This window comes from Nyctibius grandis, chromosome W (genome assembly GCF_013368605.1).
Source record: "Nyctibius grandis isolate bNycGra1 chromosome W, bNycGra1.pri, whole genome shotgun sequence".
Lineage (NCBI taxonomy): Eukaryota > Metazoa > Chordata > Aves > Nyctibiiformes > Nyctibiidae > Nyctibius > Nyctibius grandis.
The window spans coordinates 12,088,739-12,105,212 of record NC_090694.1 but is presented as its reverse complement, the minus strand read 5'-3'; the positions used below and the strand labels follow the sequence as shown (position 1 = coordinate 12,105,212).

Genomic DNA, 16,474 nt, shown 5'->3' with positions numbered 1-16,474 from the left:
ACCACTCCTCCTTTATTCTTTTTTCTTGTTCCTTTTTTCTTTTCTCTGTTTATGCTTTCTTCTCTCTGATTTTTTCAACGTCCTTCTTCTCTGTTTTTTTCTCCTCCTTTCTGTAGGAGATACCAGCCAACTGATAACAAAACCAACCTTGAGTAGATCAAGCATGAGAATCACCCAACAGAATGTAGTCAGATTTATATTCCGATTAAGCAGCTACCTCTGTTACAGCAAGATGAATGCTGGCTTCCTCCCACACAAGTGCCTTGCCAAAGAAAATTCCAACTGCTTCCACACAAAACATAAGATTTTAAAAAAAAACCCAAAACTGGAATACAAACAAAAGTTTTAACAAAAGAGATTTTTTAATGACTTGTATGTTGTATTCCAGCTTCCTCACCTCAAGACCATCTTAACCAAGGATGCTACTTCATAGAACAAAATAGAGGAGCTCTCCCTTCGCTGGCAGCTTTCAGTGGTTTCATCTGCACAGATACCTGGTTACCAAGTAGGGAGAGCAGAAAAAACCTTTCACCCAGGGCCATTCTAGTCCAGCCACTCGATTTTAAAGAATGGCAGAAAACCATGAGTTTCTCTCAACACTTAAGGACAGGATTTTACTCTTTGACATCCTTGTGTGGCAGTGACTCTGACAGACTGGTTCAGAATAGTGTAAACTTGCTTATTTCTTTGTATTGACCTAATACAAAATTCATTCTCCTGGTCATTCATTGACTAGGTAGATGGTCAAATGAGATTAAATGTTACAGAATAGAATCAGAAAGAGCATTTCAACACAGAAAGAGCAAAGACATTAAAGGTTTACATATCATGAATAAAAACTTAAACACTTACCTCCCTAAGGGGATCATTGAGCTCACTGAGAATGTTTTCTTCATCAAAGATCTTGCCTTGGTAGCGGTGCTCATAGTAATCATGGATCTTCTGGCGCATTTCAGCAGGTAACTTGTGGAATGACATGTACTGTTCCACTTGTTTGTACTGTCAGGACAATAAAAGGAAGAATCAGAAAGAAACCACCCACTTTTTTACTATCTAAAGGCACCTACAAAATGACATTTTATACATATGTCAAAGGACCCTCACACAAATATTAGTTAATTTAGTATTACTGTTGCTTACGTGACAGCACAACAACTGAAAATTATGGAAACTGCCTTTAGTGGTGATGCTAATATCCACATTAATTTATAAGTTTTAGAAGCCAAACCCTCACACTTGTCATGTGTTCCCTAAATTCCCAGCTATATAGAAGTTGTGAAACTACATCAACACCATTTTTAGCTCATTCCATGCAGCAGACAGGGAAACTGTACACAGTGTATATCTACTTCGCTAGTGCTGCATTCGGAGAGAGTTTAAGGTGTGAAATTTCCGAAACTGGATATGCTGTATTAATATGCAACATATTAATGTTGTGTATGCTTATAAGGTGACTGAAGAACAAAGTTAAAATCTGTGGAGATAATGAAGTAGAAAGCATTCCTCAGGAGGAATGAAGAGAAGAGAGAAGTGAACTGAAAAAATAGGCATGGCATCAGGAAACAGATAGATGCCAGGACCCGGGAGACTCAAAGGACCTCACTCAATTTACCTTGTGCATTTGGTTTCCTTGTTTCTACTAGTCCTCTGCCCTGTCTTCTGCTTTGTTTGCTTCCCTTCTTCAGAAGCCATTTTGGATAGCATAATTTTCAGAAAAGAATGTTCTGAACTAACGTACTCAGAGTTGTATACTAAACTGTATGATACATCTGAGACCCACAAAATTGAGAAGTTGCCTAAACCACAAATAGACAAGTACCACCTGACCAAGACTTTTGCCTCTCTGATCCCCCCCATCTGTGTCTCAGTTGAAGAGGATAAGGCACTGAGACAAAGAAGGAGAAAACCCCTCCCAGGCTTATAGGTGAGTTAAAACTTGGCAGAAACTTGGATTCCTTATGTAAAGAGTCTTAATTTAATTTTTTCTTCATTTTTTCATGCTGAATTAGGCAATTTTAACTGTCTTCAATGAAAAAAGCCAATGAAGTCTTAATTAGGATCAGCATCTCTGTAGAGCAATTAAATGAATTTATAATGTACACGCTCTCCTTATGAACTGTAGCACGTATCCTTTAACTTGTATAATTGAAGGCTGCTCCATCCTCTGGAACTGAAATTAGTTTTTGCTTTGCAAAGTGGCAAAAGATTAGATGAGGCCATGTGTACAACATGCATTCCCTAAATAAGAAGAAAGTAATTTTGCATGGGACTATTTAACAATGCATGATGAATATGTAAGTCTGATTTAACCTCTGTACAGCTATTTTGCACCTCTGAAGCAAGAATTCTTCACCCCCTTCTTTTAGAAGTGAGTTTTAAATTTGCATGCTCATCATTGGTTTCTGCTTATGATATCGGTTAGGATGAACCTCGGTAAAGATTAACCTAACCCATGCTTTTATGGTATTGTAAAACAAAGGATCTTGTCTCCCAAGGTGAATGATGATCTACTCAGTTAATGGCCTGTGAAGAACTACTTAGTGCTGCCAAATTTAAGTGAAACTAGGGGAAAGGTAATTCCGGCAGGGGGAGATTACGACCACTGACTCACGGACCACCGACTCAAGAAACCCACTGACCTAAAAGAAGGAGGAAATAAAATAGCAAAAAATTCTAATGCACGTGTGCAGTCATTAGCATGAGAGGTGAGGAAATTTTAACCAATCAAATAATAGAATAACAATGAATATGTATCAGATGACTAAATATGTTAACATTTTGTGTATAAATAACTGTCAGTTTGTACCAATGGTGTGCAGGTTTGTACCTGGCACCTGTATCTGCACATTTACGTAATAAAGGAAAATATCTCGACTCTGTGTGCAAATTGGGTGACACACACCGGGTGAATGATCCACTTTTGGGACTACACTCGGATAAGAAGAAATTTATCCATATATTCTGGGTATGAATCAGAGTTCTGGGTCACTAGCAGACAGACATGCTCTAGCATAAACAAGGTATTGCTTCCAAAATTACCCTACTAATCAGTTGCAGCTAATCTAGGCATGGATTTACTTGGAGGGAAGGGATATGAGATTGCCCAGTGCTCTATATATCTCACCAAGGTGGTCACACAGTCCCAGCTGCTGTGCAGTGCTCCCTCTTTTCTGCAGCAAAGCCAAAGAGAAGATGCTGCACTATGCAATGTTCCCCTTGTGTTTATGTCCAGCCCTCCATTGTTGGGGTCTCATGTAAGAAGGACATGTAACGTGCGTCATGTCGTAGCACACATGGTCAGGGAAAGGACTTCACTATGCTCCCTAGCACAGGGGCTGCACCCCTCTACCCAATCTTATTTGCATACAAATGTGCTTGAGCAACAGTAATAAAGAATAATCCTTGCTAATCGAAAATATATATTCATTTGAGATATGTAGGGTATAACACAAGAGAGTTGCAAAGGACTTTTATATCAGAATAAGCTTGAAGAAGAGAACATTTATGCTAAAAGCAATTTGTTTTGCCAGCAATTTACATTGCTCCCTTTCATTAATGCTGTTATTTGAATAGATGCTTTCTCCCACACAAGCTAGTTCTTCTCTCTACCAGGGATTATGCTTACACATTAGAATTTTAGAGAAACAGAAAAATAAAACTAGCAGGAATCTAGTGCTTATCACTGGTGTATCTCAAAATGTTTCCAAATTAATAATACATAGAATAATAGGGACAGCTGCATATTAGCATCATTTTTTTTAAATCAACAACTAGAAAATTAGTCTCCCGCAATTCCCAGAAATATTTAACCATCTTAAATACTATCAAGGTCTCTTTCCATATCAAAATACCTGACCCTGTGAGTGTACAGTATACTATCACTATCACTCTGTAATAAATCTTTTCCTAATCTTTCTCAGTGTGATTTTTTACTTATATTCCATGTCATTCGTGATACTACTACTCCTCCCTTCTTGACATTGTCATAACACTCTTGTGAAGTGTTCCCTTAAAACTTTTAACTTATTTTCTTCAGCAACTGATAATCTTTCACTAAGTCAATCCAAGTCATGACTGCTTTTTTATTTCTATAGTATTGTTCCATCTCAGAAAAGCATGTTTGTTTTTTTTTCAGCCTGCTATATGTCAACTGGCAATATTGAGGGTTTGCCAGGTTAGTTGTCACTGTGGGGTGTCACATGCCAGTTGCAAAAATGTGTGCTAAAATGAAGATACAAATAGAGAGAAAAATTAATATGGTCTTGTTACTTTTGAGTAATAAAACACTAATTTGTTCAAGTTAATTTTGAAGTAAAGCTTCTCTTTGGGTACCACATTTATCAATAATGGTTAGAAATGGAGGCATATTTTACTTTTAAATAATATACTGGTTTTTGTTGTTTGTTTCCCCCCCCCCCCCCCCCCCCCCCCCCCTCATGAAAACAATGCAAATCACTAAGACACCTGAATTACTTTCTGGGAAAAAAATTATGTCAAAAAGGTTTAAAAATTCTTATTAGCACTGTGAATCCCTTGAATAAATATGAAAATTCTATAGCTTCCCCAGTTTTTCTAAGTGTGATTTTACATCTGAAGTTGATAAAAATGTCAGTGAAGTTAAATTTTTTCCAATCTTTGTTTTTGAATTATATTTAGAAGAGCTGTAACTGATCCTAAGTCATCCATCAGACTCGACATTTCAACCTGCATCTTCATATGTGAGTGAAATAATTTGTCTCTAAAGACTCTTCTCATCACACTATCTTTTTCCTTCTAGGTTTAAAATTTTGGTCTACTTGTTTGTTTTTTGTTTGTTTTTGGTTTTTTTTGCTTGCTTGTTTTGGTTTATTCAGAAAAGAGATGTCTTGATGATGAGCCAGCAGTGTGCCCAGGTGGCCAAGAAGGCCAACAGCATCCTGGCTTGTATCAGGAATAGTGTGGCCAGCAGGACTAGGGAAGTGATTGTCCCCCTGTACTCAGCACTGGTGAGGCCGCACCTTGAATACTGTGTTCAGTTTTGGGCCCCTCACTACAGGAAAGACATTAAGGTGCTGGAGAGAGTCCAAAGAAGGGCAACAAAGCTGGTGAAGGGTCTGGAGAACAAGTCTTATGAGGAGCAGCTGAGGGAACTGGAGTGGTTTAGTCTGGAGAAAAGGAGTCTCAGGGGAGACCTTATTGCTCTCTACAACTACCTGAAAGGAGGTTGTAGCGAGGAGGGTGTTAGTCTCTTCTCCCAGGTAACAGGCGATAGGACAAGAGGAAATGGTCTCAAGTTGTGCCAGGGGAGGTTTAGATTGGATATCAGGAAAAATTTCTTCACTGAAAGGGTTATCAAGCATTGGAACAGTCTGCCCAGAGAAGTGGTTGAGTCACCATCCCTGGAGGTATTTAAAAGATGAGTAGATGTGGTGCTTAGGGATATTGTTTAGTGGTGGACTTGGCAGTGTTAGGTTAATGGTTGGACTCGATGATCTTAAAGGTCCTTTCCAACCAAGACGATTCTGTGATTAATTCCACATTCACAAAAGTACCTCAGGTGCTTTTATTATATCTGTGTGAAAAATTTCTGAGCCACCACAAGTTCCCTCAAAACTGACTTTAATTTTTTTTTCCTTTAGCTTTTCTTATGTCACATGAGAAGCACCAGACTACATTCAAAATATAAATGACTCTGTTAAAACTCTTTTTTAATCTCAAATTGCCTTTCCATCCTTCCTCCTCTCTGACACCAAGGACCACTAGATTTTCCAGGGAGGACTATTTAATAAGGGACTCCATATGTGCATATCTAAAGGGATGTCAGAGGCCTCAAAAAGCAGCAAACTACCTCCGATTCCAGGGTACTGAGGAGAGAAAGAAGAGGCATCCAGGCTCTTCAGCAGAGAGCCAAATTCTGTGTAAAGACCGGATTATGAAAATACATTACTTCCATTTAAAGACACTATTTTGAATGTAAACATTGTATATTTTAAAGCACCCACTTTGCTAAAACTCTTCATAAGCTGTTTCAGTTAAATTCTATATGTTCTATTATACATTGCTATTAAGATGGTATGTACAAACTACATGCCTCCCCAATGTGTAATTTCATATGGTACATTTCCCCCTTTTTATGATAGCTATCTCCCTATCATAGGAAATAATAAATTAATTTGCTTTTTTCACTCAATCATTTGAGAAATTAGATAATAGATTGTTTACAAGCTCTTAAAATCATCTCTTAACCCAGTATTCAATAGTTCCAACTCACTAGCTGAGCTGCATGGTTGTATGTCTAAATATTACATGATATTGCTTCTGTTTGCTGAATAAATAATTTAAACTGTAGAAATAAAAACAATGTCTCAAAAAATCCCTGAGGCTTGGTTCTCCTAGGAAAAATTTGAATAACATGAGATAATCAGACAGCAGGCTACACTTTTTTTCCTTTTGCAAGAACTTCCAGTCTAACTTCATAAGTGGGTTCTATGTTAAAATAATAAAATAATAAAAACATTAAGTTACAGATTAATGGGAAAGGAATGAGAATAATTGTATAGCTTATATTTATTATTGGCTATTTAACAGATTTTCAATTCAATTCTCTCATCACATTTATTCCGAGAACCTGGTATACTTCTCTAATTCCTTAACGTGTCAACAGCAACTGCAAGCATTACTCCTGTAAATAATAACTCATTACTGTAAAAACAGTATTCCTGCTCACAAAAGATGGGGAACCCCTATTTTTGATTGTGGGAGTCTGGGCAGGGCATGCAGATACTGCAGAATACTGTTACACGTATCTTTTCCATCTCATGCTGCAAACAGTGCTATTTAATGAACCTGTCAGCTAGGTGATATAAGGTCTCTAAAGTTGTTATCTCCTCTCTGCAATCATTGTCAGTCATACAATCCATTGATCAACTGTTTGTATGCCTCAATTCACAGTTGCAGAATCAAACAATAATATACTGGGTGTGCTGCACCATATTAGCTGTGCTGATGCCTCTAGCTTCAGCTACCGGCAGCTAGAATAAAGTGGAGAACATGATCACCAGTCAGCTCTCTTCTACAGTAAGGGAATCCTACCTCGCTAACAAGTATTCCTTGTTACTGCAAGGCTCTCATGTTATGCAAACACAACATCGGTGTAAGAATTTACCTACTGCCCTTGGTTGAGCACCTGAATGGTTTTTAGATTACCGGAGGACAGAGAGAAAGGTCAAAAATATCTTCCCAAGCTATAAAGAATTTTGTATAAAAATTCCTAAAGTGTTTAAGCTCAACTTCTACTTAGTCTCACACAATATTTAAAAGCATTATCTTCAGTAGCTGCTACTACATATTTTCTATTTGCAATGCTCATTCTCTTCCATATGACAACGGTTTTTTCATCTGTATAGGAGTGGACTTGCTGATTCTGTCCTAATCTCTTCAGGCTCCTGCTTCATATTCACTAGAGGGCTGCAGTCAGCTTCCATGCACTTGGCCAAAGGGGACTCTCATCCTCCACTGGAAATTCAACCAGGAATCAAGAAACACTGCTGCACCCCTTGCAAGGGTTACTGTATGTCTAGTATTTATACAGTTCATCCTTTTAAAATCCTTTTCATCCTAGCCTTGACTGGAATTATTAGGAAAAGAAAAAGGTTTTGAATGTTGAAATACCTCTGTGTTTCAAATGGGGACAAGACTCAAATCTCTGTCCCTCTCTTGTATGACTTCCCCCAACCGCATTTGAAAAAAGGAACGACTTCTATTTTACAAACACCTCTCATTTATGCGTAGTCCTCTGGACTAGGATAGCAGGTTATTTCATGAGCCAGCAGAAGTTTAGATCTGGCTATCAAGGCACCAAAGGACAGTCTCTAACTGAATACTTGGTCAAATTTGAAGTTAGCATTAACCTTAACATTTACTCATAGGATGATTACCTGTGATGATAACTGTACATACCAAAAATGAGTAAGCACAAATGGTTATCAAATGACCAGAGATCTGTCTGTGTTCAGAAAAGGTAACAGATAGTGAACCTGCCAATCATCTATTTGGTTATCTTCTTTTGGTATTAGCAAAGTAATAAGCACACCTGTCCATCCCACAGTCACTGAATGGCTGAATTCACTACGAATCCAGAGACATTTCTACAATCTGCTTTCTTCACCGCTACTCTGCTTAGCTTACAGATATTTTCACAGAAAAAAAAAAAAACCACAACAGTTTATAATCAACCATAGATCAAAATAAAAAGTAAGTTTCCTGCTGAATGGTATGATAGGTTCACTTCTATAGTTCTTTATCAGTGATAAAGTTTAGCCTGATTTGTTTATCCTAAAAGCTATCATTTGTTTACTATTTTTCACTAATTACCCCCAAAGAGTACTGTTGCTTGCAAGAATACTTTAAGCTGTCATTTTACTTGCACACAGTAATTAAACATTTCCTTTCAATTGCCACAAAATACACAATCTCTTACTATTGTTCTTTTCAATTAGTGTAATTGAGAAATTAAGTTATAGGGAATTTTCTGAATAGGATTTGTTTTCTTAGTCTGTTCTTTATATTGCACAAATTTGCTTTTTACTGTTTTAAAAATGGGAGGGGAGGGAAGGAGCATGAAAAGCAAGCTCAGTTTCTCTCTTCACAGAAGCAATGACAGAACTCTGATTTAATGAAACAACTATCAAAGCCTCGAGGAATGAAAAGTATCTCTTCTCCATGCTACTATAGGTAAAACTGTATTAAGTCTAAAGCAGGATGATTTTCTTTTTTAATGAGAAAAATACTGTACAGATGACAGCTTATTTAAAAATATCAGATATGCTGTAATGGTCTCCTTAAAGTTGCCAGTTTCAAAGTGAAATTTAATACCTATCCAGTCATCTTGTACAATTTTCCATAGCTTTTGAATGTTTTGGATTTTTTTTCTTTTCAATTTGCCTGTGCCAGTGAAAAAGAATATACATTTTTAAAAGTGCCTGGAGTGAAAGGAGAGGAGGCAGAAGGAGTTCTGCTCTGTCACTCCTTCAGTTCAGTTCTGGGCATGAGCAGCAGTTTGTGCCAGCTGAAGGACCTGTGATGGGGACATCTGTCTCTAGGCACTGAACGCATGCTGCAGCTACCTTTGACGCTGACTCTGAACACAGGGTGACAAGTGTCAATCACCTATTTTCATTTGAATGAATTTTTTTTTTTTTAGAAATGCATGTTGCGTCTGCCTGTCAGGAGTAGTGGTTTCCTGTGGCATTGGCTTCACATCACCCCATTGATCCTGCAATACAGAAACATTGCATAATGCTAAATTCAGCATGTGCTACAATGCCTTTAGCTAAATGGGCATGCTTAATTGTTAGCATTTCGCCCACAGGAAATCGAGTTATTTCAAGAAGCAATTTGAAGTAATAATTTAGAAAAGGAATATAGAAAAAGGAATAATCAGGTTGAAATTATGTAACTTTGTATCTATTGCTTAATAGTTGTAAAGAAAAGGAAAAAAATGTTTTATTAGCACCATAATTGTTACATCTGCTTGGTGTTGAGCCAATATCTATGCTACTAGCAGCACTAGCACGAGTAAGATAGAAACACTGGTACGATACAGCTGCTGATCCTGGAAATTCTGGCTCTGATAAGACCTAATTATGGCTTGCCTTTTTTTTTTTTTAATTAATTAGTGGAAAATGACAATTCATCAAGAAGAACTTGCTTTTTAAATTGATCCATTTCAAGGAAACTTACATGGCAATAAGTTTATCATGCATGGGAAGGTCTGTCCAAAGCCAAAGGGAGAGACAAAGATTCTTCAGTAAACAAATATGGTCTAGTTGCTCAATTATTGGATGCGTTGCTCTTCTTGACTTCTGAGACCCAAAACTGGCCTTCACTTATTTCACAGCAGTGTCCTAATGATGAGGAAATGGTTGTTCTAGGCTGGGCATCTCTCTGTCCCTTCTGCTTTGCATAAGCACATATCAAGCTAGAGAGAGAGAAAAAAAGTTCTTTTGTTCTTCATAGGGATAGAAATAGCGATGTAGATGATCGCATTTCATCTTGCTTTTCCAATAAAGTATATTCACTGACACAGAATCGAGGTGGTGGGAAACACTGACAAAGACTCATCCCATGCAGATGCTACTTGTGGAAAAGAAGGGTCTGCACAGGGCCATTGGCTACAATTAATCCACCTCATCACAGGCATTTAACATGTAAACACCTGAGTCAGTGTCAGACAGCTGCAGTACTAAGATTTTTATTTTAAGAGCTGCAGGAGCTTAGATATCAGAAAACCTCTGCTCTAAGGAGTTAACCTCATTAATACTATTATTACTTTATGATCTACTGCTTAACATATACAGTCTGAAACCTTGCATATGTTATTTGAGCATATAGCTTGTCACTGCATGATGCAAAGAGCCCTTTCACTTATAAAGGTGACTTGGAGATTATAATTATTTTTTTTAAATCATCTAAAATCTTTTGTCAGACTGTTCAAGTCTCCAGCTTCACCTAAATCACTGAGGTTAACACACAATATCACCTGACATTCATGATTCTGAGCCTTCTGCACCAACAACTGAAACAGCCTCCAACAGTCCAACAAACTGCTTCTCTTCTTCATGTTCCCAGGCATTTTGTTTCATTCATTCTTACAAAATATATATATATATAATCTTCCTATCTTCTTTTTCTCCTTACCTTGTCTTTATCTAGTCTTGAAGTATAAACACTTCAGAGACATCCTTAGGGAAATAAATTTATGGCACCTGGAGGCTTCTCTGATAAACTACAGCCCTAGAGTCATAGCAGTAAAGTAATACTCCAAGCAACCTTTTGTACTCCAATGAAAAGCAGTCATTATAGATCTGATGGTTCCAGAGGAATGCCTGAGTGACAGGATGTTTCCCCTTGTATTCCAGAATTATGGAACTTATTCACTAGGTACAGAAAAAAAATTAATAAGTTCTAATAAGCCTTACAGATAATTCTTTAATTAGAATAAAAATGAAAATTAGGAGAGCTAGAGAGCCTATCAGAGCCTAGAAAAGCCAATGGGGTGCATTCTGCAAAGAACATATTTTAAGGCAATTTATAGCTTTCTTCAAACAAATAAACTAACAATCCTTGTTTTATTTCTGGTTGTTCAGTGCATCAACCAGAGTAAATCTTATTTCCAAGTCTCCAAAAAGACAGAGAAAAGTTCTTAGTAATAGTGGATTACTTCCCACATATCTATGGAGATTTAACTCAAACAAATGATGACACTATGTTTCTGTGCTGATCATTTTGGCAGAAATACTCAGGGAAAGTGTTTTATTAAGTATAGCTGGGTTCATCCCAAGGTAAAGTCACAAAGCTGTAACTGCTAAAGAGAAATAACAGAACTTCTGTCAAATAATACTTTTGTTTTCTTTTTGTTTCTTCTTCCATAACATAGAGAGCTTTGGAGAAGTGGGCAAAACATCTATAAGAGGCTATGAAAAAAATGTGAAAGTAGTGAAAGGCTAGCAAAGGGTTCTTAAAAAATTCTATAAACAATTCTAAATTAAAAAGACCTAAGGATTATTTACATTTTCTTTGACTTTACAGAAATGATTTATAAAATACATCTCTCTCTCTTCCTGTCTTATGTATTTTTAGGAGAACTCTGTTCAGCATCTGAAATTTTAGCAAAATTTACCTTAGTTTTAGAGTAGAATAAAGGAGCCTTTGTTTCCATGGCAAGAGAAGCAATTTACACTATAGTACCACTGGCTGTAATGTGATAGCCTCCAATGGCTATTGTTTCACATGTGCAATTGATAATCTAAGTCCACTTTTATTTTGAACTAGTACTCTAAACACCATTACCAGCAATGACAATGGCATCCTATCGAAAGGCTCCAGAGCAGGAACCCCAGTGAAGCCAACCTGGCACCCACATAGCCTTGCTGAGGAGGGTCCTTCCAGGTGGGCAACACAAGTGGTTGGTTTTGTTTATAAGAACTTTTTTCTTGTTGTTTTGAAGGGAGATTGATTTTAAGGATGCAATAGATAAATAATATATCACCAGGCCATTTTTCAGTCTTCAAGAGATATGTGGTCTAGACATGGCAAATCATTTCTGAATTTCTTCCAGATGAGGTCATATACTGCCCAATCAGAGGCTCTTCTCAAGCAGATGAATTCAAGAGCCATCAACAAATCCTCCATTAGAAGCTCCTATGTCTATCACAGTTCTGCTATTTAAAAGAAGCCAAGAGCCTCTCCCCGCAGTACAGTCCCGGTTCTTTCCCTTCTTCATCCCTCCCTACCTCCCACTTCACATATTCTTTGGCTCCTGCTACTTTTTTCCTCACAGGCATACCCCAGGAAAAAGTCACAGGTGCCTTCCTCTGTTACACTGACCAATCATCCCTTTGGGCTCTCTGCCTCAATTTTCCTTTGCGTTAGCCTTTTGGGCTGCCTCTGGTGTCAGTAGTACTCCTGGCTAAGGTGAGGCCCATGTCCATCTTCTGATACTGCCCTGAAACTGCTCAAATGAGGGCTGAAAAACTCCTGATGCTGTGCAGGAGTGAAGCAGCAACAAAGAGATCTAGACTCTTCTGCCAGGTGATCACCCTCTCCTCTTACTTGCTTAAATTCTTTACAAAGTCAGAGGGGGGGGGGAGGAAAAAAAAAAAAAAAAAAAAGACCTGTGCCAGAAAAAAATAATGTTGAAAAAGGAAAAAGGATAGGGAGGTGTCTTAATTAGGGGAATTAACTCCATTAAACTCAGGTTACCAGCTCCTATCAAATGTATAATAAGGAACATCCAAAGACTTGCTTCACTTTTCATTTAAGAATTGCTCGATGTTTTCTTCAAAACTTTATAAAATGATTTTTACATTTACATCAAATTGTGCAGTAAAGAAATAAGTTCAGCCAACTCTGCCTGAATATATATAGGCATCCAGCGCTGACCACAATAAAAAGCAGATGAACAAATAGTTTTCCTAGAAGGAGATTGTACAGATGCTTATGTGAAAATGTCATTTTCCTAACCCGAAACTGTACAATGCTAACTCATATCATTGTGCATTTTTATGAAAAAAATCTGCTTTCATTATGCTTTTAGTAAATATTTAGTGTTTAGAAAAATACATTCTAAAGGGTATTTTTATTTTTTGTTTTGCACAGTTTGACACAGGTATGATGCAATCGGGTGGATAGCACATGACTTGCACAGTACCTGCTACTGGCAGGAACCAATCACCTATTTAGAGATACAAGGCAAGAATAACCTGCCCAATTACCCCAGCAAGACTGACTGTAACAAGAAGCTGAAATACAATAATGAAGTACCAGGACAAGACAGGAGAGCAGTCTAGTGAGAACACTGACTAATTTCTATTCCTCTCCTAAAGTCTTACCCTCAAACTGAGAATATATACTAGGTCTAGCTAGGATGCAGTTAACTTTCCCCATAGCAGCCCTCATAGTGCTGTGCTTTGTATTTGTAGCTAAAAAGGTGTTGATAACACACCAATGTTTTGGCTACCACTGAGCAGCACAGCATCAAGACATAGCCAGGACAGCTGACCCAAACCAACCAAAGAGATATTCCATACCATATGACCTCATGCTCAGCAATAAAAGCTAAGAGAAAGGAAGAGAGAAGAGGGGCATTCATTATTAAGGCATTTGTCTTCCAGAACAACTGCTACATGTACTGAGGCTCTACTTCCCAGGAAGTGGCTGGATATCACCTGCTAATGGGAAGTAGAGAATAATATTTTTTTTTGTTTTCCTTTGCTTCCACATTGTCCTCATTAAGCCTGCACCCAGGGCTAAACAATAAATAGTTTTTCTATCACCCAATGTCCCCTCCCCCAATAAGGAAGGGAAGTGGGAAAAGGAGGGAGACTTAAAGGTTGACATTAAACAGATTTAATAAAACAAAGAAATCAATGTAAATGACAACACAAAAGAGACAAAACTATACTTATCTACAGAGCACAGGCAAGTCGCTCCAGAAACCACAATAGCTGAAAATTAGAAAGAGACACAAAAAGAACAAAAAGATGCCCACCTCATCTTACCAAGCCCTCCCTTTTATAGTGAGCTTGATGTTAATGATATAGAATACACCTGTGGGCCAGCCAGGGTCAGCTGCCCTGCATTTAACTGCTAAGGGCCTTGATCACCATGGCTGGCCATAAACTGAAACCAAATCCCAAATGAAACCAGGACACTCATGTGACCTTTGCTTTTCTTTATTAAACTGCCTTTATCTCAACCCATGAGTTTTTAATCTTATTTTCTCCTCCTGTCCTGCTGAGGAGGGGAAGTAATAGAGCAGCTTGGTAGGCACCTGGCAGCCAGCTAAGGTCAACCCACCACAGTGTACCATTCAGTTCCACTTGAAAAGAAACACATTTATTTTGTTATCGCTGTATTTTTAAAGGTGAGTAACTTCTGATTTTTGTTTAGGGGGAGAGGGGGAATAGTTTTTGTCCTTACTTGTTGCAATAATATCTATTGTTCTTTCCCATTTCAAAACCTGTGAAGACCAAGGTCAAATTAAATATCACAACTATGTGCAGCAAAAACTCAGGTAATTATAATAAATGAAAATTGGTAAGATGAGCTGACAGAAAGAGAAAGCAAGTGATGCTAGTAAAGGCCCTATTCTGACACAACAAACATTTTCACATTCAATGAATAAGTCTCTGTACAGTCCCCAGTGGCTCTAATAGCTGTATTTACATATTCAGTTATATGTCAGATCGTTGAGTTCATGATGGTCTTTATTATACATCAAAATATTTAAAGAATATTTAAGAATAAATAAAAGAATTAGCATATCTACAAGTGCAAGCATGTTCTTTTGAATAATAGTATGCACCCTTTGAAAGAGAATATCTGAAAAGTTTTTTCTGAGCTTCAGCTATGTGTTTTTTCCCTTTCAGAATGTTTTGTAATTCAGTTATACCAAATATTTTTTAATAACTTGCTTTATTCTACAAAATCTCAGCGCTTTCTACAAGGATCAATAAGGCTCACAGAAGACAGGAATATTACATCTATCCATTTAGCAGCCTGTCATCTGATGGTTGCCAAAACAGCATAAGATGATACAATGATTCAGAAATAATCCAAAAGTCAAGACTTCCAGACCCTTTCTAACTAGAAGACCCCATGGACTTCCAAATAAAATCACAAACCCAAGAATTATATCTACCAGAAACAATACATAGATACTGGCTCAGGTATTGACTCTCAGTTATTCCTAAATATTTAGGGAATAATTAATTTTCTGCTTCTCAATGCTATGATGACTATAATGCTTTTTGCACAGTCAATACTTGGTCCCGAAGGTCTGAGACTGTATGAAAATTTAGCTACTCTTGTACCTGATCACTCATAACACACTTCAAAAATTGTTTACTATTTAAAATACTGCACTGTGGCAAAGCTAAATAGGATATAAATCTGTGCAAGTTGATGAGATTTATTTTTTTATAAAAACTTGCAAAACCACAGGCTGATATTCAGTGACCAGATTTTGCTTTATTTCTCTTTTTTTTTTTTTTCTTGCGAGTAGATATAACCACAGGATAAAGTAAACCATCCCTCAGTCTCCAAAATAAGTAATTTCTTTGGGGTGGAATGTATACTGTAGCACAACTGTATAGAAAAGATAAGATATATCTACAAAATGGCTCACCTGCTCCAGCAATCTGAACGTGACATGGCCCATTGTTAAAATTATGCTGTATAAGTGAAAATGGGCTATTGTTAAGTAAAGAGGAGTTAAGACCAATCACAGAACATTTTTGTGTTACACTATTCTCAGGCTTTCTAAAAACCACCTAGCAACATCAGAAAAGCAGGAGCTCCATTAAAAAAAAAAAAAAAAGTTAACACTGAAAGCTACTGAACTTGCAAATCAGTATTTCATGAGAAACTTTGCTGATCAGATCCAGGAATTACATGCTAAAACTCCATGTTGCAAGTTCAGCTGTGTGTGTAAAATTCAAGTTCTGCTCTTTGTATTCTGTACATCTGTCCAATTTAAGCAAAAAAAAAAAAAAAGCCAGAACAACTAGAAATACAAAATTTTTATGAATGGTACATAATATTTAGGCATCAGAAACTCTGCTTTATCTTTTTCACTCTATCTCATCTGACTGGTCTCCAGCAAGGGCAAGCTGACCAAAAGTTATATTTATATATATATGTTTATTTATATTTAGTTTAATAAAAAATATACCAGAAGCTGGTACAAGCCTAGTTAAACAGTGATGCAGTACTGAGTTTGCTGTAGCTCTTCCTTTTCTACGCATTTGCATCGTGACCAGAATTGCCATTTCCTAGACTCCTGCGGAAATCTGCAAGTCCCTGATACTTACAGATAAGATACTTACAGATGTTTAAGATTTTCCAGAAAAGTCTGCTAGGCACCAAAGCTTTACTAATGAGCATATTGAGAACTGGGTATCTGCCTTGTTTCACCTTGAGTTTAACCACAAAG

General features: G+C 37.3%; 1 protein-coding gene across 1 annotated transcript in view; it reads right to left on the bottom strand.

The window, feature by feature from the left end:
* LOC137675760 (potassium/sodium hyperpolarization-activated cyclic nucleotide-gated channel 1-like) overlaps nt 1-16,474 on the bottom strand; it is a 379,966-nt gene that overhangs the window by 71,802 nt on the left and 291,690 nt on the right. Inside the window, exon 5 of the mRNA XM_068421975.1 lies at nt 853-999. Coding sequence (XP_068278076.1) covers nt 853-999 — 147 coding nt within the window. The remainder of the gene's footprint in view (nt 1-852; nt 1,000-16,474) is intronic.